Raw genomic sequence first — 25,180 nt, forward strand, 5'->3', positions numbered from 1 at the left:
AACTATTCAAATTGATGAAATTCCACTTAATTTGATGAAGTCTTGATAAAATCGTTTCCTTATGATATGTGGTGATATTTTGACATATGGACTTGACATGCCGTACATTTTAAAGTTTATTTACGCAAATAATTAATGAGATTAAAACAAGAAAACAAATCTCTAAACTAAAATTTATCAAGTCTAGTTGTCAAAATATCATCATATGTCAATAATTCTATCAAGTTTCCATCCAAATTGGATGGAATTTCACCAATAAGGATAGTTCAGTAGGCAAATGATAAAATTTTGGATAGATCAAGCGCCAAATGACAAGATTCCTTGGATCAATCGATGTCCTAATAGTGATTTAAGCCTGTAATTCATAATAAAGACGCGACTCAACCAATCTTTAATTACCAAGATAAATTCTCCTCTTTCTTTCCATAGAATCTTGCGATTAGGTTCGAGTTCAGCCATCCAAGGTTAATTTCCAGGAATTAATACTTTGTCGTCTGCTTACTTCTCTCGTGACTGGTGAGAAGAAACTTGATTTTACATATATAAAAGAAAACTCGATTTTACATATACAAAAACAAGAAGAATAATAATTTCTTAGCTTTAGGTTATTATTATATATCACTTGAATTGTAGTTAATAATATATTGGTTTTACTATTTAATATTTATTATTTCTAAAATAGTATTAGATTTAGATATGAAAAAAAGTACATAATGTGCCTAGGACCTCCAAAATGCTGGAGACGGCCCTAGTATCATACATCAACAAAGTTCTTGAGAAATTCAATATGCAAGACTGCAAATTCATAGATAGTCCGATGAGCAAAGATCATGTTCTAATACAATTTGTTAAAAAAAGTCTTGCATATGTTAAAAAGTAAAATCAAATTATACAAAATGCTAATTGTATTGATAAATAAATGCTAAAAAGTACTTGTTACATATACATTAATGGAAAATGTACCTATTTTTTGACAACGGGCACGCTCTCGATAGATGGCAAATCTATTCTTCGAAATCCAGAATTTTAAAAATATTGTAAAATGGCTTCATCTTCAACACTGTTAAAAGAAATATTCTCAATGTAGCACAACAAGCAATTTGTGAGAAGTTCATCTCCCATCTGGTTGCGTAAATCCGTCTTAACAATATTAAGTGCTGAAAAACATCTTTCAACAGTACCTGTTGAAACAGGCAAGACTAATGCCAACTCTATAAGTCGATAAACTAAACGAAAAAAACTCATGATATCGCATCTCCACCATCTTTTTTGCAAGCTCGCCAATATCATGAAGACCAGAGAATGCTTTATTTGATCTCATATCACAAAAGTAAAGACCAAGTTGATGGTCAAGCTCAGTTATATCACAACTAGAAAAATCGTCTGAATACAACCAAGCAAGATGAAGTAGTCTCTCGTGATCAAACTTAGCAAATGAATCTGAAGGATCAAGACACGATATGCACAAAAGTAACTCAGAAGTTGATTCTGTAAAACGATTGTCCATTTCTGAAATGATAGCATCAATAGCCTAACATATGTACAATTAAAAATAATTTAGAATATAATCAAGATTAATGTCATCAAGAAAATATAATTATATTATTAGATAACATAAAGAAAATCAAGTACATCTTTGAAGATATCAATACGATAACGGTGGAGATAAGTCTTTTGAAATCCATCAATAAGTTGTCTAACACGACATTGAATGAGATCTCCCATATTAGGCACAGGTATCTCTCGTGCTTGACAAAATTCAGTGGCTTCTTTTAACAACTTCGCCCAATCATCTTCCCTAAATTCCCGCAAGCCATTTTTCACCATTTGAATCATGCGCATAACACTAACTATGTCTTGATTCTTAACTTGTAAGAAGTGGGATAGTCCATTTGTAAGCCCCAATAGAAATCCCATCAACTTTCCAACCAACACAAATTCAAAATCCCACATTTTCTTAGCCAAACTATCAGCAGTACCTCGACTTTGTTTATCAGTACCATCATTTGATACTGCTGAAAGCACTTCTATCACCGAATCCCACATGTCAAAAAGACGCACTACAAAAAAAGGTTGTGTTGTGACAAAAAAATTCGTCACAACATATACATATTTTGTCACAATATACTTATTATGACAAAAAAAATTGTCACAAATTTCGTTGCAATAAGCTCGTCTCAATAAGTATATTGTGACGAAAATATAGTTTGTCTCAATTGTTAAGATTATATTGTGACGAAATTTCATTAGTCGTTTATGGTATATTTTGTGACTAATAGTTTGTCAAAACATGTATTATATTTGGTTACTATAAGTCTATATTAGTCACAAAATATGAGTTTATTTGACAAAAATTTGATACTTATTGTGACTAAATCAGTTAATGTGACAAAAAATTTTTGTTACAATTAATTGATACTATATTGTGACAAACTTAATATTTGTTGTAATTAATTTAATGTGATAAATAATATTTTGAGAAGCAAAATTTAACACAATATAATTATTTTATTGTGACAAATCAATTTGTTACATTATATTTGTCACAATTTGCAACTTAATTATGACCAAAAAATACTAGTAAAAAATCCATGAATAGTTGTAAAACACACAAATAGTGCCAATCTAATTTATCAAACCTATATAAATAATCCTACCAAATAATTGCAACAATAACAATACCTTTTTATATCAATGAATTAGCATTAATATCTCAATCCAATATTCCTTTATTCCCACAATAAAAATGTAAAATATTCTAATAATAGTAAAAACTATCCTAACTTAATAAAATTAATAGAAGACATACAATGTTTAAAAGCAACACTAAATGTAAAACCAATCTTCTGCTTTGAAACAATTGAACAAACTCTAAATCCATAGAAGGAAAAGTTTCATCCGCATTTAACAAAACAAAGAAAAAAATAAATTAGATTATAATCATTGAAGACAATATGACGTAATTATATATTATTGAAGAAAAATACCTTCAAGCTTCACAAGGAAACGATTAAGAAGTTTGGCCTCCATTAAGATTAAGCATCGAATGAAAAGGAACTCTAAACTCATCTTCCGATGCTTGCAAGTCTGCCTTTGTTTCTTTTTTTTCTTCTCATCTTGATTTTAGAGTTTCTCCTCAAGATGTTCGTGAGTTTGTTTCTCAAATTGAAAGCTCTCTTCATAGATACGACCAACTCTAAGTTGAACCTATTTCCTTATCACACCAAAATCAATAAATATTAACAGTCTTTCTTTCCACTGCACAAAGTAATGCACACATAGGCCATTCATTCAATTTAACCATAGTCATGCAACATAAAGAACTAATTAATTAGCAAAAAGTCTTCAAATTTATGCACCCCATAATACACCATGTTTATACTTTTCTATTGGAATGATTGAAGCTTCAAAACTTAACAGAATTTGCTTTGGCTAATACACCAATAAATCAGCACAAGCATTAGCTTCCCGACCAGTTAGCTGCACATAGGTTCTTAACAACTCTAATCAATCATCAATATCAAACTTATCATTCAAAAACTGAATAGTTTAGAAAGAATCAGATTCCAACGCAACTTTAGAGTACTCATGCTGAAGAGCTAATTGCAAACCTGTAAATATAGCCCAAAGTTGAGCAGAAACAGAGCCAATACTCTGGCAACTGCCAGTTTTCCAACAACAGTTGAAATCTCTAATAAGACCCCATCACCAACAAGACTAGAAGGAAGATACCAGGAACCATCTGTGGCTAACTTAACCCAGCCAACCAAGAAGCCTATAGCCCCACCCACCATCGGAGGTCCAAACGATCTTAGTATCGAATTCCAAGGAATCTTCTTGCTTGCATTAAATACTATCATTCCTCCAAATCCATAAGTGCCAAACAGTTATTGAGAAGGCAACTTTGCGATCAGCCCCGCACATAGAGAAAGACCTACTGAATAAAATTCAGATAAGAGAAGAACTTAGGAAAGGCACAAGTAATATATGCCAATACCATTAGTAAATTGGCACTTGAATACATGGAAGATAAACTCCTTCCTCTGTTTACAACAAAGAAAAACAACACTATTAATTAAAAATGGCGCCTCAATCTGTCAGCATTAATCGTAATCTGACCATGAGGATTTTTTCACTTCCAAATACCATGCCAAATCCAAGAGCTAGTATGATCTTGATTATCTAAATGAGTTAATTTGAAAAGAATCAAATAAGAGGATCCATTGGTTTTTTTTTAATAAGTTAATTTGAAGAAAGTGAAAATCATGTAGAACTCTAAATGAGTCCATTTATCATAAGAATTTATTCCAAACAATGTATACACGAAAACAAAAACAGTAACAAAAAAAAGAACATTTGCGATTCAACAATGAGTATTGGTATGGTAAACAAAAACATTATCCACCAATTGCAATGCAGCTAGACCCATAGCTTTACCTATGCATCATGAGAGCAGCCCCAGCTCTTGAGGTTGAAGGATGTATAGCACCATTTACTGAATCTGAATCGTTACTAACCTTAAAAGATAGAGGGCGTGAAATTGAGGTATAGTAAGAGTCTCCTCCCTTACTTGTAGGTGGCTAATATTAATCAAAGTTAGAAATACAAATCATTTGAAACTTCTAATACCTGGTAAAGTGTTTTATTCTGTATTTCAAAGATTTCTGAGGCCTGTTATTTTGTAGCAGAAAAAACCAAATTACAGAAACATTTGGAATTAAAAAAAAAAGTCAGTTTCACTAATTTCAAATCAACAATAAAAACTGACCTGACCAAGAAACCGAAAAGCAGAGCAAACGAGAGAGCCTTGAAGGAAACGGAAGGGAGAGCGAGATAGGTACCCATGTCAGGTGAGGAGGAGGAGGTGCGTTCCATGAATATAAACCGTCGCATCGTGAAGTTATGAATGTCGAATGTAAATTGCGTAAATTGCAGCATGAGTACTTTCATAGCCTATCGTTAGATTCAGATAACACAAGGATTCTCAGTTAAAAAACCAATTGAATCAGAGAAGTATAGAAAAAAGATAAGAGAAAAGTATAAAATAGAAAAAAGTACCTGAATGATACAGAGAATTGAGAGAGGGGGAGAGGGAGAGGCGTGGGTGGGTGGGTGAGTGAGTGAGAGAGAAAACAATGTATTGATTAAGGCTTATAATTTTTAGGGTTGAATGGTTTATCTTTTAATTTATTTATTTATTTCAACAAATTGTTTAATAAATAATGTTATACAATTATAAAAAATAATTATTGTATTTTTATTTAAGAATTTTAAAATTGAAGACTTTTTTTTAATCGTAAAATTGAGGACCTAATCTTTTAATTTAATATGTTACTTGAATAATTTGTTTAATAAATAATGTGATAAAATTAGGAAAATTAATTATTATATTTCTATTCCAAAAAAATATTATATTTTTATTTAAGAATTTTTAAGTTAACATTGATTTTTTTTTTGATATTGCTATTTACCGCCCTTAAATTCCTTACTACCGCCATCTTTTGACAATTTTACCCTTTGCATAATTTTTGATTCAAAATTTGAGAAAAATTTAAAATTTGGCCTAAACGGATGCGGCATCCGTTCGGCCCATGGTGGGGGCGGACGCGGCACTCCGACCGACCCATGGCAAGAACGGATGGCGCATCCGCCCCCACCATGGGCCGGGCGGATGCGCCATCCGTTCTCACCATTGGTGGGGCGGAGTGTCACGTCCGCCCTCACCATGGGCCGAACGGATGCCACATCCGTTTAGGCCAAATTTTGAATGTGCAAAATCGTAAAATTTTTAGTGACGAAAAATACTAAATCGTTCAATTTTTTATGACGAAAAATGCAAAATTCCCCAATTTTTTGTGACAAAAAATATAAAATCGTCATGAAAAATATGTATTATTTTCATGAGTTCTTTGATAAAAAACCATAAATTTTAATGTTTCCGACTCGTAATCGTCCATTTTCGTGGTTCAGGTTGTTACACATCAATTATTTTCATAATTTCAATTATTGTTTTTCGGGTTTATGATTTTGGAGAGAGAATTTTTAGTTTTTGATCAAAATTATGAGAATGGCAAAAAAGTCCAAATGAAAGCGGTGATAGTAATTTGAGTGCGGTATTTAGCTGCTCACTTTTTTTTTTTTCTAAAACTTAAAATGGTGATAAAATATCTCAATATCTCTCTTAATTATAATATTTCTTATAGATTTTTGTATAATAAACACTTCATAATGACAAACTTTCTTCATAATAACTATTTAGTTATACTTTTGTTTTATCGTGACCAAACACCATTTGTTACCCTAACCGTTAATATTGTGACAAAATTAAAAATAATTAAAGTATGTTATTTTGACAAAACAGTTGGTCATAAAAGAATTAACTTTTTTGAGATAAAATATTTGTCTTTATATGTTTTTAATTTTGTGTCAAAATTTTCCGCCTCATATATAGCTACGAACAATCGTGACAAATTGATTTAGTCACAATATATATTCTAATAGTGACGAAAGTTTGTCAAAAGAAGTATTTCATCACAAATTTTATAGCTAGTTTGACTATTGGGACAAATATTTCATTTTGTCACAATAACCATATTTATTGTGACTAAAATAGTTTCATCACAAAATAATTAATCACAATAACACGAATTTTTTGTAGTGACGATTTATCGTTCTGTAGTGAGAACCCCAACGTGTATCACCTGGGCGAGTTAAATTTATTTCTTGATTCTTGCCCTTTCCTGTAGAAATTTCATTGTTTTCTATTCGTGGTACTACTTTCTCATGATGCAATTGTAGAAGAGCATTCTTTCTTTTACATGAAACACCAACAATATTCACAATGATAGGAACATAATCAAAAAAGTCACTCACTGGTCGACAATCCCTTGCAGCAGCAACAACAACTAATTGAAGTTGGTGAGCATAACAGTGAATATAATGTGCATGCTTGTTTTCATTTAAAATGAGTGCTTTTAATCCATGAAACTGACTAGACATATTAGAAGCCCCATCATACCCTTGACCTCTAACCCTCGTAATTGATAATCTATTCACAGCAAAGAATGCATCAAGCGTTTTTTTCAAACATTGAGCAGATGTCTCACGAACATGCACTAATCTAAGAAACCGTTCAATCACTTCTCCATGATCATTTACAAATCTCCAAACCACGGCCATCTTCTCCTTAACTGAGCAATCTCGGGCCTCATCAATCAAAACAGTAAAGAATTTATCCCCAATCTCATTGAGAATAATTTTTTTAGTCTCTAAAGCACAAGCTTCTATAATTTCCGTTTGAATCGTATGACAAGTCAATTGATTGTTACCTGGAGCATTTAATTTCATTACCTTCCTTACACCTTCATCTCGCATACAGTACCATTTGACTAGTAAAAGAAAATTGCCCGGTCGTGTTGACGATTCCAACTCATCATGTCCCCGAAATGCCACACCTGCCTCCAAAAGATATCGAATAACATGTACAACTACAGTTAACCTAATGCGATATTCAGCCTCCCGTACTGAACATTTTGCTACTATCATATGATCCACATTCCCTCTTTGATTTTTGTATTGATCAATCTTATTTTTAGCATAATGGTGTGAACTAGAAGCACCTCCTTCATGCAAAACAAAGCATGCTAAAGCTTTTTTCCAATTTTTAAAACCAATTTGTGTAAAAGCACTATCCCCAAATTTGTTACCACTTGCAAACAAATAACAATGTAAACAAAACGCAGCATCTTTAGATACACTATATTCTAACCAAGGAAACTTCTCAAACCATTTGTATTGAAACTTCCTTCTATTACCTTTACCAAAATCAGACATCGGGAAGTTGTGTCCACTAGGTTGAGAAGGGCCTTTAGCCAAGTATCGTCTCCTCATTGAATCTCTCATATTGAAAGGATATAAATCAATTGGTATGCGTTTTCCCGGATCACCAATAAGTTCATCTGATATTTCTGGTTCAACACGAACTCTTTTATCACTTTCTTGCTCAACCGGATTACTACCCGAGGATGATTCATTTGGATTTCTCTTTAATCTGATAACAAATTTATCCATCTTGTTGTAGTTCTACATTAAAAAAAAATATGGCACAAATCAAAATCACTAAATTAAATCCTCAAATCAAAATCACTAAATTAAAGAATCTAAATTTATTCTACAAATTAATTCAAATTCCATAAACTATAAAAACCCTAAACTAAAATTCCTAAATCAAAACCCTAAATTAATTCAACAAATTAAACTATCAAAACCCTACAAATTCCCTAAACTAACAAAACCCTAAATTAATTCAACAAATTAAACTATCAAAACCCTAAAATAATTTAACAAATCACCAAATTAATTCAACAAATTATAAATTAAAAACCATAAATGAAAATTAACCTAATTTTATGGAAGAAATTACATACCTTAGGAAATTTAGAGGCTAGCTGGTGAAATTAGAAGAAGAAATGAAAGGAAAATGAAAAAAAAAGGAAAGGGAGGAGGAGAGCTGAAGAATGGCGGAGAGGGGGGAGGAGGAGAGCAGCGAAAAGGAAGAGGAAGAGGAAGAGCTGCTGCAGTGAAAATTGAAAAGTGGCTTTAAGCCACTTTGCGCAGGGATTGGGGATTTTCACCCCCCAATCCCTGTTTTTTTTTTAATTTGTCCCCAACCCAAAACGACGTCGTTTTGGGAGGCCAAATTTTAAAAAAAATACAGCCCAGCCCACTTGGGCTGGGCTCTTTCTTCTTCGCTACATCTCTTGATAAGGAGATGTAGCAGGCGCCGCTGCGCCTAAATCCCTAAATCGGGATACGCAGGCGGCGCCGGGGGGGCTAATTTTTAGCCCTCCCTAAACCCTCTATGGCAGCTCCGGCGCCGTAGGGGCTGGAGCCCCCACGGGCGCCGGGCTGCCTCCGCCTCTGCTTATTTGAAGGGAAAACGAGCAGGAATATCCAAAGGAGTACGTGGATCTTTATGTGCAACAATAAATCTTAGGTAAACCAAAAGACAGTGAGGAAAAACTTTAGATGAACCGGAGCTAGAATCCCTATTTGTTGGCGAAGATATAAATAAACATTGAAGAAATAGATTTTTAGTATTCAGGAGGAAAGCTTTCATTGTTTTATCTTTTTTTCTCTGAACGTTTTTTGACATCATTTATATTTCATGTATCTAATAATTATGGTTAGATAAGAGTGCTATAATATTTATTTAGTTATATTACAAAAATCAAATATAAAAATATATTTTTAATATTTATAAATATGTCCCAATATTTTTAATATTTACACGTTTCCCCCACGTTTCCGTGTCCTATGTTTTATAGAAAAGACGTTTCCCGCGTCCGTGTCCGTGTCAGATACCGTATCCGTATTCGTATTCGGGTAACATAGGTTAAAGGTCAAAATAGTCTATTTGATGATAAATGTTGCTGATAGTTGATTGATATTAGCTGAAATAGCTATAACTTTTTTATTAATTATAACCAATTTACTCTTTGGAACCAACCGATTAGATTAATTGACAATAAATTGATGAATTGTAATATTAGACGTAATTGACAATAAATTGATGAATTGAGGGTTAACTTAACATTTTTCCAATTTTATGGACTAATCTAATCTTGTAATATTACTAAATTATATGGTATACATACTATATAATGGAAATTCACCATGTAATTGGGAGAAGCTAGGCTCCATTTGTTTGTAGGAATATAAACATATTGTGCAAGAAAAAGTTTTCCTGAACTTTCAGTGCTTATTTGGTTAGGAAAATAAATCAATGGAAAATTTTAGATTCGTTAATAGAAAAATTTATAAAGAAAGTGAGGAAAATGTTTTAACTTTTAAAAAGCCAAAAAAATTTCTTAAGTTTTTCTACTTCATTTTTTTTTACCTTTTTGAAAACAGTAATCACCAACTTTTTTTTTTTTGTAACAGATGAAAGCAAAAAACATAACAGCAAAAAAAAAAAACAGAACCTAGCCAGGCACATGACTGGTGAAGCAGGCACCAATATTATCATCAAGTAGCAAACTAGTAATAAACTCCGAAGGGCTCAGGAAGATAGATACCCCCAGAGCCGCTTCATGACCTTCCGAAGCAAGCTGATCTACCACTCGGTTCTGCTCTCTAATACATGCACGAATTCCACTTGTGCAAGCTTCATCTGAGTACTGCGGATGGCAGTGACTAAATTTGTAGTATGTAATTGTGGCTCTCTCTCGTGTACTATCATCCGCACTGCCTCCAAGTTGTCCGCTTCTACTTGCAGCCACTGAATTTCCAACTCAGCTGCTCTCCTCATCCCAGTCAAGATTCCCCACATCTCTACTAAAATGAAAGACGTAATACCCAATACAAATTTTTCATTATTGTAGTCAAACATTGAAAAATACTTTATTTTTCAATACAAATTTTTTTCTTACTCAAAATTTTCTAACAAACAAATTGAGCCTAACCTACTGTTTCTTCTCGTTTTTCATTATTGTAATCAAACACTGAAAAATACTTTATTTTCTAATACAAATTTTTTTCTTACTCAAAATTTGTCAAGAAACAAATTGAGCCTAAGCTATTATGTGCTTCTTTTAGTCAATGATTGAATATGAGCTTTGAACTGCTGGTGGACAAAAAAAATCAATTACCACAGGATGGGTGCATCCAACTACATAAGAAAAAACAAATTATTCTAAGATAAACGTCGGAAAATAAGAACCAACTAAATCATCGAGGATTAGTTGCAACATCATGGGCAGGTGATGCTCAAATCTGACAAAACCAAGAGACAATCTATGAGCATCGGAGGCGAGAGCGTCCGCAACCCGATTCTGCTTATGGTAAATATGACAAACCTCCATCTCATCAAAGAGTGTATAAGGCATCTGATATCTAAGATGAGATCATAATGGACACCTGTAAACTCCTTCGAAGAAGTAATGCAGCGGATGACCTTCTGATATCAGATTCAACCAATAGAAACCGAATGTTGCACTCCTTGACTAGCAAAAGACCCTAATAGATCCCAAATTTCCGTTTCAAAATAACTACCCATACCTATTCGATGTTGAAAACGAAATCGCATACACTTTTACTGATAATGTTGGTATTTGATTTTTTTTAATTATTGTGAAAACATAAATAGTAAATTGTCTGGTGAAATGGAATTACAATCCTTTATAATATCAAAAGAGGATCAACTAAGTTTATACTAGACCTGTTAGACAGACAGGATGAGTTAGGCTCGAGGCCAGCCTAAAAATAAAATATCTGGGCCTAACTTAACTTAGCCCATTTAAGTATTGGGCTGGTCTCGGACCGACTCCAGAAATAAAAAAAAAAAAAAATCTACTCCTTGTACAACATTGAAAGGAGTATGTCCTTTAAATCTTGGTATCAACTTATCTCAATAAAGTAATATCGATAAAGTAGTATATCAGTAGTTTTAACTTTATCCCAAAAAACCATACCGAATGCACCGAATGCCCCCCCACCCCCCCCCCCCCCCCCCCCCCCTTTAATTCCCTTTATTCTTGTTTGTTTAAAAAAAAAAAAACTCATTCCCTTTACTCATTTTCGATTATGGGTTTACCCCACTTTAGATTAAGCCCATTACCCCATGCCATATAGGGAATTGGATTCCCTATACTCCATTCCCTTTCCTAAACATATCCAAACACATAGGGGAATTAATGTTTATTCATTTCCCTTCCTTTAGTTTCCTTTTCTTGATTTCTTTTTCCTTACCCCTTGTGAACCAAACGTCCCCTCAGTTTTTCGGACAGGAGACCCTTAGATATATTTATCCATTAAGTAATAATACATTCTTGTCAAAAAAAAGTAAAGAAAAAAAAAGTAATAACATAATTTATCCTCACATAATGCAGGATAAGATCATATTTTATTTTCAATTTAATCATATCATCATTATCATCATCATCCACTTGACTAAAATCTTATTTCCAAGACTGACTTTCTGATATACTGGGAAAAAAAATTCTTGCTCAATCTCTGCAAACAAAATGATATGAGGTATGATTTTCCAAGTTCGAAATGCAGCATTTCACACGTTCGAATCTTACTCGACATCATTATAATCTTTAGTCCCGAAATTCTTGCACCAAAGCTGAGAGGGGATTGGACGAACTGGAAGATGAGGTCGTTGCTGCACATAATGAAGCTTTTTAGCTACTCACCTCTATACTAGAAGCACAGTTGCAGACACAAAATGTGAAATGTGATTCAAATTAAATGCACGGTTAAGGAAAATCTTGGTAGTTATGTAAAACGGGGTAATTAGTAGCAGCAAATAGGACCCGATTCCGACTATAAAAGGGGGGGGGGGGAAGCAGATTAATCTGTTAATGAGTCAAAAAGTATGTGCGTGTTAAACCAATCACCTATCGAACTTCAACCTCAGTCGGTAAGGCTTTAAGAAAACCTAAACAAAAATTGATATTATTGTCCTCATGATCCATTGCTACCTATTCGTGGACAGAGAGAGTAGTATGTAATATATAGATAATATAACACGATTGTGATAACGATAAACCAAGTTGACACACTCATCATACACACAATCATCTTGCTTGCCTACACTTTTCTTAAAAATGTGGCATTGGCATAAATAAAGTGAAACTTTACATTTAGCCCATGTCACATATTAATATGAAGTGGACCTTTAACTATCAACTTAAGTTTTTAGTTCAATTGGTTCCATTTCAGCACATAAATGCAAAAGATAGTTATAAACTCCTGTGGAAAAACTTCGCATTTATAACATGAGACAGAATTTTGAATCTTATGATGTACTTATTCAACGGAAAGAGTAAAGAACCTAGTATAGTCTCCCACATCAACCTGCACTGTTGATCACTATAATCAAATATTTCCTAGGCACTTATTTCTAATACAGAATCGAAATATAAATTTTCCAAACAGATTAACTACTCTATTCGCACTAGCACACAAACCCACAACAGACTTTACGAGTTAGGTGTCTATTCAGTTAGTAGGCTGTTATTCCGCTGTCTTTAAAAAAAGTAAAGAATAATTGAAAATGGAAAACAAACTCATTCTTAAATACTGATATTCGTTGAAGGTGAAATACAGAAACTAGGAAAGAAAGAACAAACAAGATAAATGAATTGAGCTAAAACCCAATCCCCTTCTCTACCAAATGGCAGAGCCTCTGCTAAAGCAGCCAAACAGAAATCTTAGCAAATGATTCAATCCCCACAACCTAATCAACAATTCCTACTTATACTCAGCCTATTACCCAAACTACCCTCCAGCTCATCTTCCCAAATAACCAACCTCTGCCAGCTAGCTCATTCCCTATAGCTCACCCCTTCCACAACATTTCTATCAATGGCTAGGCCATTCTCTATCAATTTTCCACCAATATATCTCCAAGATTTTGAGGGCGAGCCTTGGCGCAACGGTAAAACGTTGTTGCCGTGTGACCTGAGGTCACGGGTTCGAGTCTTAGGAGCGGCCTCTTGCCAATTAAATTGGCAAGGGAAGGCTTGCCCCCAATACACCCTTGTGGTGGGACCCCTCCCCGGACCCTCGCTCAGCGGGGACGCGTAATGCGACCGGGCCGCCCTTTTTTATATCTCCAAGATTTTATAGGAAAAAACTGATACATTATAAACTATTAAGCTATCCTTGGCGGATAAGATCCTTACTCTTCTAGTTCATAAGTTCCAGAGATTACTTAAACAAATGAACTCGGGGCCTACTTTAGTTTGAACAGTAACCGCCTCAAGGCTACTGAACTACAATAAGATTAGGGACAATGATAAGCCTAAATTTTTACTATCTATATTATCGGGGAATCAAATTAATGAGTCACACTATGAAACTTTGGGAGCGAGTGATCGAACAAAGGTTAAGGAGGACGGTGAAGATCTCGGAAAACCAGTTTGGCTTTATGCCGGGAAGATCAACTATGGAAGCCATCCATCTAATGAGACAATTAATGGAGCACTATCGAAATAAGAAGAAAGACTTGCATATGGTTTTCATTGACTTGGAGAAAGCATATGATAAGGTACCAAGGGAAGTACTTTGGTGGGCCTTGATAAGGAAAGGCATTTCGCGGAAATATATTGACATCATAAAGGACATGTATGAGGGAGTATGCACGAGTGTACGTACTAGTGTTGGGAAGACTGAAGAGTTTCCTATTACGATTGGAGTGCATCAAGGTTCCGCACTAAGCCCATTTCTTTTTGCCATCGTTATGGATGAACTAACAAGTTCACTTCAAGATGGTATACCATGGTGCATGCTGTTTGCAGATGATATCGTGTTGGTTGATGAGACGAAAGGAGTGGAGAGGAAGTTGGAACTATGGAGACAAACTCTAGAATCTAGAGGCTTTAAGTTGAGTCGAAGTAAGACAGAATATTTGGAGTGTAAGTTTAGCGGCCGTAGGAGTAGGGAGGCAGGGACAATCACCCTAGATGGGAGAGTTGTTCAGGCCTCGGATTGCTTCCGGTATTTAGGATCTATTATCCAAACGGATGGAGAAGTAGATGGAGATGTTGCTCATAGGATTAAAGCTGGTTGGTCGAAGTGGAAGAGTGCTACGGGTTTCCTTTGTGATCCCGGCATGCCTAATAGATTGAAGGGAAAATTCTACCGGACGACAATTAGACCAGCATTGTTATATGGTACGGAGTGTTGGGCAGTGAAACACTGCCACATCCATAAGATGTCGGTGGCGGAGATGCGTATGTTGAGATGGATGTGTGGTCATACGAGAAAGGACCGGGTGCGTAATGAAATAATTAGGACAAAAGTAGGGGTCACATGTATTGAGAATAAAATGAGAGAAAACCGACTAAGGTGGTTTGGCCATGTGAGACGTAGAGCGCTTGATGCGCCGGTTAGGAGAACCGAAGAGTGGCAAAGGGATGTAGTGGTGAGGGGTAGGGGAAGACCTAAGCAAACTTGGAGGAGGGTGATCGAGAGTGATATGAGTTTACTGGGAATTGAGGAAAATATGGTAGTGGATAGGACGGATTGGAGGGAGCGAATCTGTGTCGCTGACACGACTTGACTTTCACGGTTTTATATGATGGTTCATGTTAGCCGACCCCGAATCATTTCGGGACTAAGGCTTTGTTGTTGTTGTATACTACATTGGTTTGTCATTAGAAGGAGGAAGAAAAGTTACACTCAATATATATATATATATAAAGCCCTCGTATATTAAATGTACCACATCTTATAAGTTTTATGGATTATCACATAAGAATTCTACCAAGAAAAGTAACTACCATGAGTTAAACGGGTTATTTACACCCAGGGCCCCTGAACTTTGCTAATACTTTCATTGTGGTCCTTGAACTTCAAAATCGAACATTATGCTCCCTAAACTTTGCACTTTACTAATATAATGGCCCTTTTCCCATTGACCAAGTCAAAATGACCGATTACGAACTCCAAATGGAGAAGTCCAAGAGTGATAGTTGTTAACAACCAAATTTCCAATGGAACCACAATTTTCAAATTTTCAATGACCATTTCCGGAGCTTTCTCTCTCTAAACAACCCCTTTCTCTCTCCTAACCAAACAACACTCAAATGACCTCAAAACCAAAAGGTTAAAGAATTAAAGTTATTTAGAATATCATTTCTATCTTCTTTACAATGAAGGGCTATTTGTTATTAGAGTGATCATCTTGGTCAACAGTAAAAGTGGCTATAATGTTAGTAAAGTGCAAAGTTCAAGGGCCATAATGTCCATTTTTTAAGTTCAGGGGCCATAATGAAAGTAAGAGCAAAGTTCAGGCGTGAGTGTAATTTACCCTAAATTAAACTGCGAAAGCAAGATACTCCAAGGATATGCAATTGGAGGTGCATGCATTAGCTTTCATGGAAAACATCATCACTAGGCAAAGGAGCTAATAGAGACAACATAAGAAAGTGAACTAAATATAGCCATAATAGCCGCTAGAGCAGCCATTATGTCAATGGTAATACTGGACAAGGTATATGCAAACTGGTTGTTTGGATGTTGGAGGTATAGTCAAGATCCCAATACTGATGTTATATGTTACATCGAAACAGAAACAGGTATGGAAACTGCGAAACAGTTTGTAAAAACCATCGAAAATGAAAACGTGGGGAAAACGTCTAAATAATAAAATATATGGTTATATGATATATGAATGAAGTATAAATTCTAAAAAGTATAACAATGTATGTTTAATAGAGGGAAAATTTTCTTTTTCATTTTGAAAGCTTGTATGAAATGATCTAAAAATATTAGGGATTCAGTGAGGTTGTGATTAATACTGATTCATTTCGGAAACATATTCCATCCTAGGAAATGAGTTTCCAACTTCTTTTTAATTTAGGGAAACGTAACCCTAAAGGTTTCATACAAGTTTCCCAAGAGTTCCGGTTTTTGAAACATTTGAAAAACATGAAACGCTTTAAATCGAAGTTTCTGTGCAAAATAGCTTATGCATAATGGTATCCACAAACAAAAGCACAGATATAAGCAGTCATTGATATATGAGACTTATGATATCCCAACTAAGGCCTCAGATAATACTTGAACAAATACATTTAAACTCAATGCCAGTAGACATGAATGAATGAATGAATTACTCAGATTTACATGGCATTATATTGTACCAGTCAAATTCTTCATACCTGGATCCACTACACCAATAAAGGGGTGACAATTTCAGACAGGAGTCGAAAACAAGATTTAGAAAGACAACCCAACTGATACAATTATCATTTTCCTTGCATTTATGCTATATATAATCATATGGAACATATATATAACATATTAGCACAACATGAATTTAACACGATAACCCAAATTGCCAGCACTTCATATTCACTCATTGACAAAACAACTAAGTTAGTATAATCAAATTAGCACCTCCAACAAATTAAAAGACCAAATGACCATAAATTTCAACAGAATATTAACCTCCTCCGTTTTCTCAAGAATCACAAACAAAACTGGGCAAAAAATAGAGAATAGATACCTCAAGCTCGGCTGATTTCATTGCAATCGGAATGCAGACAAAGATTAAACCGACCATAGCAAAAGCGGTGTTACGGCGCCAATGCTTAGGTCTGCAGTATGCACCTCCGCTCATGCTCCACACCTTCCCCCTAAAATCCTCACCCCCATGACCATGCTCTCCTCCTCCCATAGTCAGATGAATTTAGTATTTCTCACAGTCAATCTCTTCCCTGGGAAAAAATGGATCACGAGATCTACACACTATCAGAAACCCTAAAAATCACCCGATTAAAGACGTACAAAAACTCTTGAAATCAACTCAAAGCAACCCAAATGTGATGTATAAGATAGGTAAACTCACCGGCCGGCCGATAATCACCTGAGAGAATATGTTGTAGTAGACTGGGAACTGAATTCAGTTATCCGCCGATGTTTGTTATTGCATTGCTTTGCTCGAACGGAGGAGAAATTAGAGTCGGTCTCAGAGGACAGTTTGGTCTTTCCAAGCTCCACCTGTCTATTTCTGGGCTTTATTATTGAAATATAATGGGCCTCACGGATCGGGTCTGGCCCAGTATGTGAACAAAATATGAACTTTTTACATAAAAATATAATTAATTATAAAATTACAATTAAATTATACTAACAAAATTAATTTTCAGCATGTTTTTATCAATTAATTTAAAAATATTAGACTCCCAATTTATAATCTTAAATACTAAAAAAAATATTTAAACTCCTAATTTATAAATTCTATTGCTATTTTCTATTTTCAAAAGATAAAATCTAATTCTTAAAATATATTAAAAATAATAATTTATTTAGTTTGATATAATTTTTTTTAGTTTGATATAATTTTTTAAAAATTAGTTTTTATGTAAATTTTTTTAAGAGGTACTTATTTATAGGCCGAACTGTGTATTTTTTTAAAAAAATCAAATGAAACTTTATTATTCAATATCAGCACTTAAGTCATTACAAATGAATTGGGGGGTTTATGTTTCCATATCCCATGATCAGACACAGAACTAGACGCTCTTGCAAGTATATGATCAATCTTATTCGCTGACCTCCTAATGAAAGAAACAGATAAAATATTTAGCTCGCTAATCAGAGCTTTACAATCATCAACAACAATGCCAAAAGGGGAAACTAGTTCTGTAGTTCCAGAAATTGCAAGAACCAAGAACTGAGAGTCCATTTCCAGATGAACATTCGGAAACCCTTCCTTCTTCAACCAACTAAGAGTTTTACGACAATTCATTCCTTCAGCCAATAGACAGTTATTGATCACACCATTGCCAGCAGCTATGAAGCACCCTCATGATTCCTTAACACAAAACCAAAACCAGCATGACCTGTATCCTGGAATAGAGCAGCGTCAACATTAAGTTTCAAACTATCTTGTACCGGACACAACCACTTCAAACTAATTGCTTCTCCACCAGGCGCTGCAATCACTGTCTAGACCTGCTGCCAACTATTCAGAAACACTATTGCATTGTTATAAGAAACAGTAGGAGACTGTCGAATGTCTTCCTACACCAGCCTATTTCTATCATTCCAAATTGCCCAGCATAAAGTAGCAGCGATCTCAACAGATATATTATCATGGTGATTTATAATAAAAGCCCAGAAATCTATAATAAAAGCTCAGAAGTCTAGGCCGAGCTGTGTTAGACTTGTATTAAATCTCATGAGCTTATATCTAAAAACATGTAGCACAAATCCAATTCAAGCCGCGGTTAATGTAACCAGGCCAAGATTTGGCTTGAAAATCAAATTTCAAATTGAAACCAAATAGGTCAATTTCTTTATATATTTTTTATTTTGTATAATATGATATTTAATTCGACATTAAAGTTAATTAATAATTCCCACTTGCAAAATGCTAGTAATTACTGTTTAAGATGGTGAATTAGACGAATGATTTAATGGGTAAATTACACCCATGGCCACTGAACTTTACCCATTTTCACATTACCGCCACTGAACTTCATTTCTTCCCAGTATGGCCACTAAACTTTACACTTTTTAACATCGGTGGCCACTTAACGCCTCAAAACGACCATTGACGGCTAAAAATAAAAAATCCAAAGCGTTAATGATATTCTAAGGAACTTTAATTCTTGAAAATTTTCGTTTTGAGGTCATTTAGGTGTTGTTTGGTTAGGAGAGAGAAAGTGAATTTTTAGAGAGAGAAAGCTCCAAAAAATGTGATTTTTGAAAATAAAAAATGTGGTTTCATGGTAAATGTCGTTCTGAACAACTTTGATTCTTGAATATTTTCATTTTGAGGTCGTTAACGGTCATTAAATGTCATTTTGAAAAGTTGGTTAAAATTGATTGGCCACCAGTGCTAAAAAGTATAAAGTTCAGTTGCCATACCGGAAAAAAATGAAGTTGAGTGACCATAATGTAAAAATGGGTAAAGTTCAGTGGCCATGGGTGTAATTTACCCATGATTTAATGGAGGGATGAGACAGCTTCGAATTTTGATATTCACAAGTTGGGATAAATTACATTGAACTTTACCCATTTAATATTAGGGTAAATTACACCCATGGCTACTGAACTTTACCCATTTTCACATTATGGTCATTGAACTTCATTTCTTCCCGATATGACCACTGAACTTTACACTTTTTAACACCGGTAGCCACTTAACGTCTCAAAACGACCGTTGACGGTTAAAAATAAAAAAATCCAAAGAGTTAATGATATTCTAAGGAACTTTAATTCTTGAAATTTTTCGTTTTGAGGTCATTTGGGTGTTGTTTGGTTAGGAAAGAGAAAGTGAATTTTTAGAGAGAGAAAGCTCCAAAAAATGTGATTTTCGAAAATAAAAAATGTGGTTTCATGGTAAATGTCGTTCAAAACAACTTTAATTCTTGAATATTTTCATTTTGAGGTCGTTAACAATCATTAACGGTCATTTTGAGAAGTTAGTTAAAATTGAGTGGCCACCGGTGTTAAAAGTGTAAAGTTCAGTGGCCATAATGTGAAAATGAGTAAAGTTCAGTGGCCATGGGTGTAATTTACCCTTTAATATTATGGTCACTGAACTTCAATTCTTAACAGTATGATTATTGAACATTACATATTTTAACACCGGTGGACACTCAATGTCTCAAAACGATCGTTGACGGCCTCAAAATAATTCAATGAGTTAATGATATTTTAAGGAACTTTAATTCTTGAAAATTTTCGTTTTTGAAATTATTTATGTGTTTTTTGGTTAGGAGAGAAAGTGAATTTATAGAGAGGGAAAAGTCCAAAAAATGTGATTTTGGAAAATAAAAAATATGGTTTCATGGTAAATGTCGTGTCAAACAACTTTAATTCTTGAATATTTTCATTTTGAAGTCGTTACTGGTCATTTTGAGGAATTAATTAAAGTTCAGTGGCCATTAGTTTTAAAAAGAATAAAGTTCAGTGCCATACCGTTAAGAATTAAAGTTCAGTCGCTATAATATTAAAATGAGTAAAGTTCAGTGGCCATAGGTGCAATTTACCCTCACAAGTTGACATTATAAATATGTTAATTAGATTATTAGGCCATCATTACCTAAACTATCCTAAAAAGCCCATTTAGTTATATAACTTTTGAAGCCTATTAAAATTAAAATTTATTTTTTAATATTTTAAAATTAAAAAAAGACATGAATTAAAAAACAAAAAAAAAAAAAAACAGTCAATTAATTGTAACACTTACATCAGAAAGAGAATAAAACAGAATATTCTAAAAATATAAAAGGAAACAAAAATATTCTAAAAAAAAGATAAAATGGAGAAAAAATTAATATGTTTATTTAAACATTTATCAAATAAATTAATTTTCTGATTTTTTTTTTATTTTAGTTAATTATTAATTTTAGGGAAAAAACATTTATTCAAACTCTTGATTTTTTCGATAATTGAAGTTTTGATATTCCAATTTAACATATTGAACTCTTCATCAATTATTCCGGTCCATTGGCTTAAACCTCCTCCGGGCTGGATTAAAGTCAATGTGGACGGCTCTGCTTTTGGCACTCCTGGCGAGGCGGGAGCGGGAGACATTTTTCGCAACTATCGTGGCTTTTCTAAAGGTTGTTTTGCTTTTTCTACCCCTCCTTCTTTTGCTTATATGGCTGAATTGAGAGCCGCTATTTTCGCAATTGAACTTGCTTGGGAGAAAAATTGGCATCAGCTTTGGGTTGAGTCAGACTCCATGTACGTTGTTAATCTGCTTCGACATCGTTCCATGGATGTTCCTTGGAGTATTCGACAAGAGTGGTTGCATTGTCTTAACATTTGCTCTAGGATGAACATTCTTTTTACTCACATCTTTAGGGAAGGTAATAGAGTTGCTGACGCATTGGCAAAGTTTGGAGTCTCTTCCTCCGTGATCAATTGGTGGCCTTTAGCTCCTGCTTTTTGCCACAGGTTTATCAATGATGACATTTGTAATATTTATCATTTACGTTTTTCTTGACATTTCCTAAACTTTTCTCCTTCCCCCTTCTTCTTGTTTGTTCTCATTCCTTTTCTCTTGTTCAAACCTTCACCTTTTCTTTTACTAATATATTTTGGGTTTGCCAGTTCTTGGTCATTGGGTGCTCACCCTGCCCAAGTTCTGCCTCGTTCCAATTTCTATCAAAAAAAATTATAATTTAACATATTAAATATCGCTTTATTAAATTAATTAGTTGTGAATATTAAATTTAAACTTAATACATTAGTTTTTTTTGTAAGAAACTTAATACATTAGTTGCTTCTTAAATTTGTTAAAAAAATAAATTTGATTGGTCTTCTGAACTTACATGGTATCTCATTAGCTCCTAAATTTATTTAACATGTCATGATTAAGTCATTAAATCTATAAACACCATAAATATATAAAAAATAGAAAGTTGATTTGTTTTAATGATTTACAATCACAAATTATACCTTTATTTTTTAAGTTTTTATTTTTTTTGTTACATGTTTAGACATTGAAATATATACCACTTTAAACAAGTTCAGAAAACAAATAGATTACTGTAAATAAATTAAAGGGACAATAAATTATTTTAAAAACTTCAGATGACAAATATGTTATTTAAAAAAAAGTTGAAAAGATTAAAAAATACTATATAAATTAAGGATAGGGAAATATTAATTTTTTTTTCATTAATTGTAAGTGAATTAAATTATCCTTCTTTAAAAAAAAATTATAAGTGAATTTTTTTTTTTGGTAGAAAATGAAAAGAAAAACGAACAACAACAAACTACCCAGGAATTAGTCTAGGGAAGCTAACCCCAATCATATCTTCTAAGAGAAGAGGAGAGATGAAACTAGGGGAAACAGGAAGGGTAATAACGCCTAACGTCCCTTCATGGCCCGCCGCCGCCAAGCGATCAGCAACACGATTCTGCTCTCTAAAAATGTGTCTGAACTCTACGAACTCAAAGGAGGAGCAAAGCCTTTTAATAGCTTTGATGAGGTTGCGACTGTTAAGACCCATAGAATGATTCTCAGAAATCATTTTGATTGCTTCCAAATTATCAGACTCCACAGAGAGCCTCTTAACACCCAGCCTTTTAGCAAGATTGATTCCAGTAAGAATAGCCCAGAGCTCCGCAGAAAAGGAAGAACCCAACCCTAAATTCTGGGAGAACCCAGAAAGCCAGGCGCCCCCTGCATCTCTAAGCACACCTCCAGCCGCAATCTTACCGTTACTGAGGCAGGAACCATCAGTATTCAGCTTCACAACCCCCTCTCTTGGCCTGCTCCATCCCACGAGATGGACATCACAACACTGAGAGGCTCTGGCAAGGGACTCTCCTTTGAAACTATCGATAATAGAGAAAAGTTTTTTCGAGAAGAAATCAGCTAAGTTTGTCATAAAAACAGTTTTATCTCCAAAAATCTCCTCGTTTCTCCATTTCCAAACTTGGTGACAGATAATAGCAAAGAAAATGTCACCATGCTCCATGTATGGAAGCAACTTTCCTCTAACACCATCAGAGAACCAGTCGACCTCAGAATGTGCCATGAAGGAAGAGAAAATATGGTGTGGGAGAATTTTCCTCCAAACCTCTTTACTATTAGAGCAATCTCTAAGAGCATGGCACAAAGTCTCAACATGGCCTCTGCATCTACTGCAAGCTCCAGAATCAGCCAAGTGCCTTTTGTGCCTATCCGAATTAGTAAGAAGCCTGTCCTTAACGCCCAGCCATAGGAAACTCCTAATACGGAAGAACTTTAAGGGTCCAAATCGACTTCCACACATCCGAGGGAGGATCAGATCTAAAGAGAGAGAAAGCTTCAAAGGCCGATTTACAAGAATAAACTCCATTATTAGTCAGCGCCCAGCAGTGCCTATCTAAGTCTTCCTCTTGATTATTCACCTTCACTCCCCGCATTCTAAGGAGAGTCTCAAATGAATGCATATATCATAAGTGAATTGAATATTGGTAATATTGAATTTGAAAAGTTTTAATTTGTTGCATGAATGAATGCATATATCATAAATGTAGTAGTGGTATTGAATAGTTTAAAATTAATATTTTGGGTTTTATAATAAATGTAAATCAGTTGCATAAATAAAAAAAAGTTAAAATTTTTTGTATATGAAAATGTTTATAAGTTTATTACATCAAAACATAATAAATACAATAAGAAAATTAATATTTTGGGTTTTATAATAAATGTAAATCAGTCGCATAAATAAACAAAGTTAAAATTTTTGTATATGAACATGCTTATAAATTCATTACATCAAAACACAATAAATGCAACAAGAAAACAATGGTAAGGAATCAAACCTTATAAGATCCAAAAAGAGACTAAAATGACTACATATAGTGATAAAATACAAAACACATAGCAGTCGGATAAGCTCCCAAATATCATTTTCACTCCTTCAAATCAGCTCACCTTACACCTTATCCCCTCAATTTGTTTGCTGAATCATCCTCATAATACCAAAAGTGATATTTTGGTAAAAATCCCCCCTTTCTCATTCACATATTCGCATATTTATACAAGTACAAAATCTTGTCCCACAATGAAAAGGAAAAACCAAATTAGGAATTAACACTAATTAGGAATTAACACAAAAGGAAAACAATTCCTAATCTAATAATAAAAAGGAATTAACACTAATTAGGAATTAACACCAAATTAGAAATTAACACTAATTAGGAATTAACACCCCCCATCAAGTCGGAGCATGTAAGTCACAAATGCCCAACTTGCGCATTAAAAAATCAAATTGCGTTCGTCCTAAGGCTTTAGTAAAAATATCTGCTAATTGTACTTTTGTAGGCACATAGGACGGCGAAATAAGCCCGTCTTGAATTGCATCACGAACAAAATGACAATCAGCTTCAATATGTTTTGTTCGCTCATGAAAAACTGGATTTTTCGCAATGTAAATTGCAGATTGACTATCACAGAGTAAGCGCATACCCTTTGGATGATTAACCCCCAACTCCTTCAATAACTGCTTAAGCCATTTCAACTCACACGTAGTAGCAGCCATCGACCGATATTCGGCCTCCGCAGAAGAGCGAGAAACCGTGTGCTGTTTCTTCGTCTTCCAAGAAATTGGGGAATAACCCAATAATATCATCCAACCAGTCAAAGATCTCCGAGTAAGAGGACAACTAGCCCAATCAGAATCACACCATCCAACTAAACTCAAATCACTAGTAGACCGAAGAAGAATACCTTGACCAGGACTTTTCTTTAAGTAGCGCACCACTCTCAGGGCCGCCTCCCAATGCTCTATACGAGGCTGTTGCATAAATTGCGCGAAAATATGCACAGCATAAGCCAAATCAGGATGAGTAACAGACAAATAAATGAGCCTCCCCACCAGCCATCTATACTTTGTCGCATCCTCCAGTAAGGCCCCCGTCGCAAGAGCAAGTTTATGATTCTGCTCCATAGGACAGACAGCAGGTCTGCCGCCTAGAAGACCAGTCTCAGCAATAATCTCAAGTGCATACTTCCGTTGATTTATAAAGAAACCTTCAGAGTTACGAGCAACTTCTAAGCCAATAAAATATTTCAAGGCTCCTAAATCCTTCATCTTAAAACAACGCCCTAAATATGCTTTAAAAGCATTCAAAGCAGCATCATTATTTCCAGCAATGATCATATCATCGAAATAAATCAACACATTGATCTGAATACTCCCTTTTGTAA

At 34.4% G+C, this 25,180-nt stretch overlaps 4 protein-coding genes across 5 annotated transcripts in view; 1 reads left to right on the forward strand and 3 right to left on the reverse strand.

Annotated features, from left to right (window-relative positions):
• Positions 1 to 3,064: 3,064 nt before the first annotated feature.
• On the reverse strand, positions 3,065 to 5,136 carry LOC136210981 (uncharacterized). The gene is made up of 5 exons (XM_066002465.1): positions 5,059 to 5,136; positions 4,769 to 4,953; positions 4,630 to 4,671; positions 4,438 to 4,512; positions 3,065 to 3,934 (listed from the first exon to the last, which is right to left on the reverse strand). Exons 2-5 carry the CDS (start codon positions 4,948 to 4,950, stop codon positions 3,847 to 3,849), a joined length of 387 nt encoding a protein of 128 aa, XP_065858537.1. The 5' UTR covers positions 4,951 to 4,953; positions 5,059 to 5,136; the 3' UTR covers positions 3,065 to 3,846.
• Positions 5,137 to 6,633: 1,497 nt separating this feature from the next.
• Positions 6,634 to 8,554, reverse strand: LOC136219434 (uncharacterized). Its single transcript, XM_066006845.1, has 2 exons — positions 8,427 to 8,554; positions 6,634 to 8,082 (listed from the first exon to the last, which is right to left on the reverse strand). The coding sequence occupies exon 2, from the start codon at positions 8,068 to 8,070 to the stop codon at positions 6,634 to 6,636; it is 1,437 nt and encodes a 478-aa protein (XP_065862917.1). The 5' UTR covers positions 8,071 to 8,082; positions 8,427 to 8,554.
• Positions 8,555 to 11,860: 3,306 nt separating this feature from the next.
• On the reverse strand, positions 11,861 to 17,499 carry LOC136210984 (uncharacterized). 2 transcript variants are annotated; one of them, XM_066002471.1, is made up of 3 exons: positions 17,363 to 17,499; positions 17,021 to 17,231; positions 11,861 to 12,166 (listed from the first exon to the last, which is right to left on the reverse strand). In XM_066002471.1, the coding sequence occupies exons 2-3, from the start codon at positions 17,189 to 17,191 to the stop codon at positions 12,080 to 12,082; spliced, it is 258 nt and encodes an 85-aa protein (XP_065858543.1). In that variant the 5' UTR covers positions 17,192 to 17,231; positions 17,363 to 17,499; the 3' UTR covers positions 11,861 to 12,079. The 2 variants fall into 2 exon arrangements, with proteins under 2 accessions (XP_065858543.1, XP_065858544.1); XM_066002472.1 differs by lacking the exon at positions 17,363 to 17,499 and having other exon boundaries at positions 17,021 to 17,255.
• The window catches only part of LOC136210982 (uncharacterized), a 53,482-nt gene continuing 42,420 nt past the window's right edge, over positions 14,119 to 25,180 (forward strand). The window contains exon 1 of the mRNA XM_066002466.1: positions 14,119 to 15,016. Within this exon, the coding sequence (XP_065858538.1) occupies positions 14,132 to 15,016 (885 nt within the window). The 5' untranslated portion in view covers positions 14,119 to 14,131. The remainder of the gene's footprint in view (positions 15,017 to 25,180) is intronic.

This window comes from Euphorbia lathyris, chromosome 1, assembly GCF_963576675.1.
Source record: "Euphorbia lathyris chromosome 1, ddEupLath1.1, whole genome shotgun sequence".
Classification (NCBI taxonomy): Eukaryota; Viridiplantae; Streptophyta; class Magnoliopsida; order Malpighiales; family Euphorbiaceae; genus Euphorbia; species Euphorbia lathyris.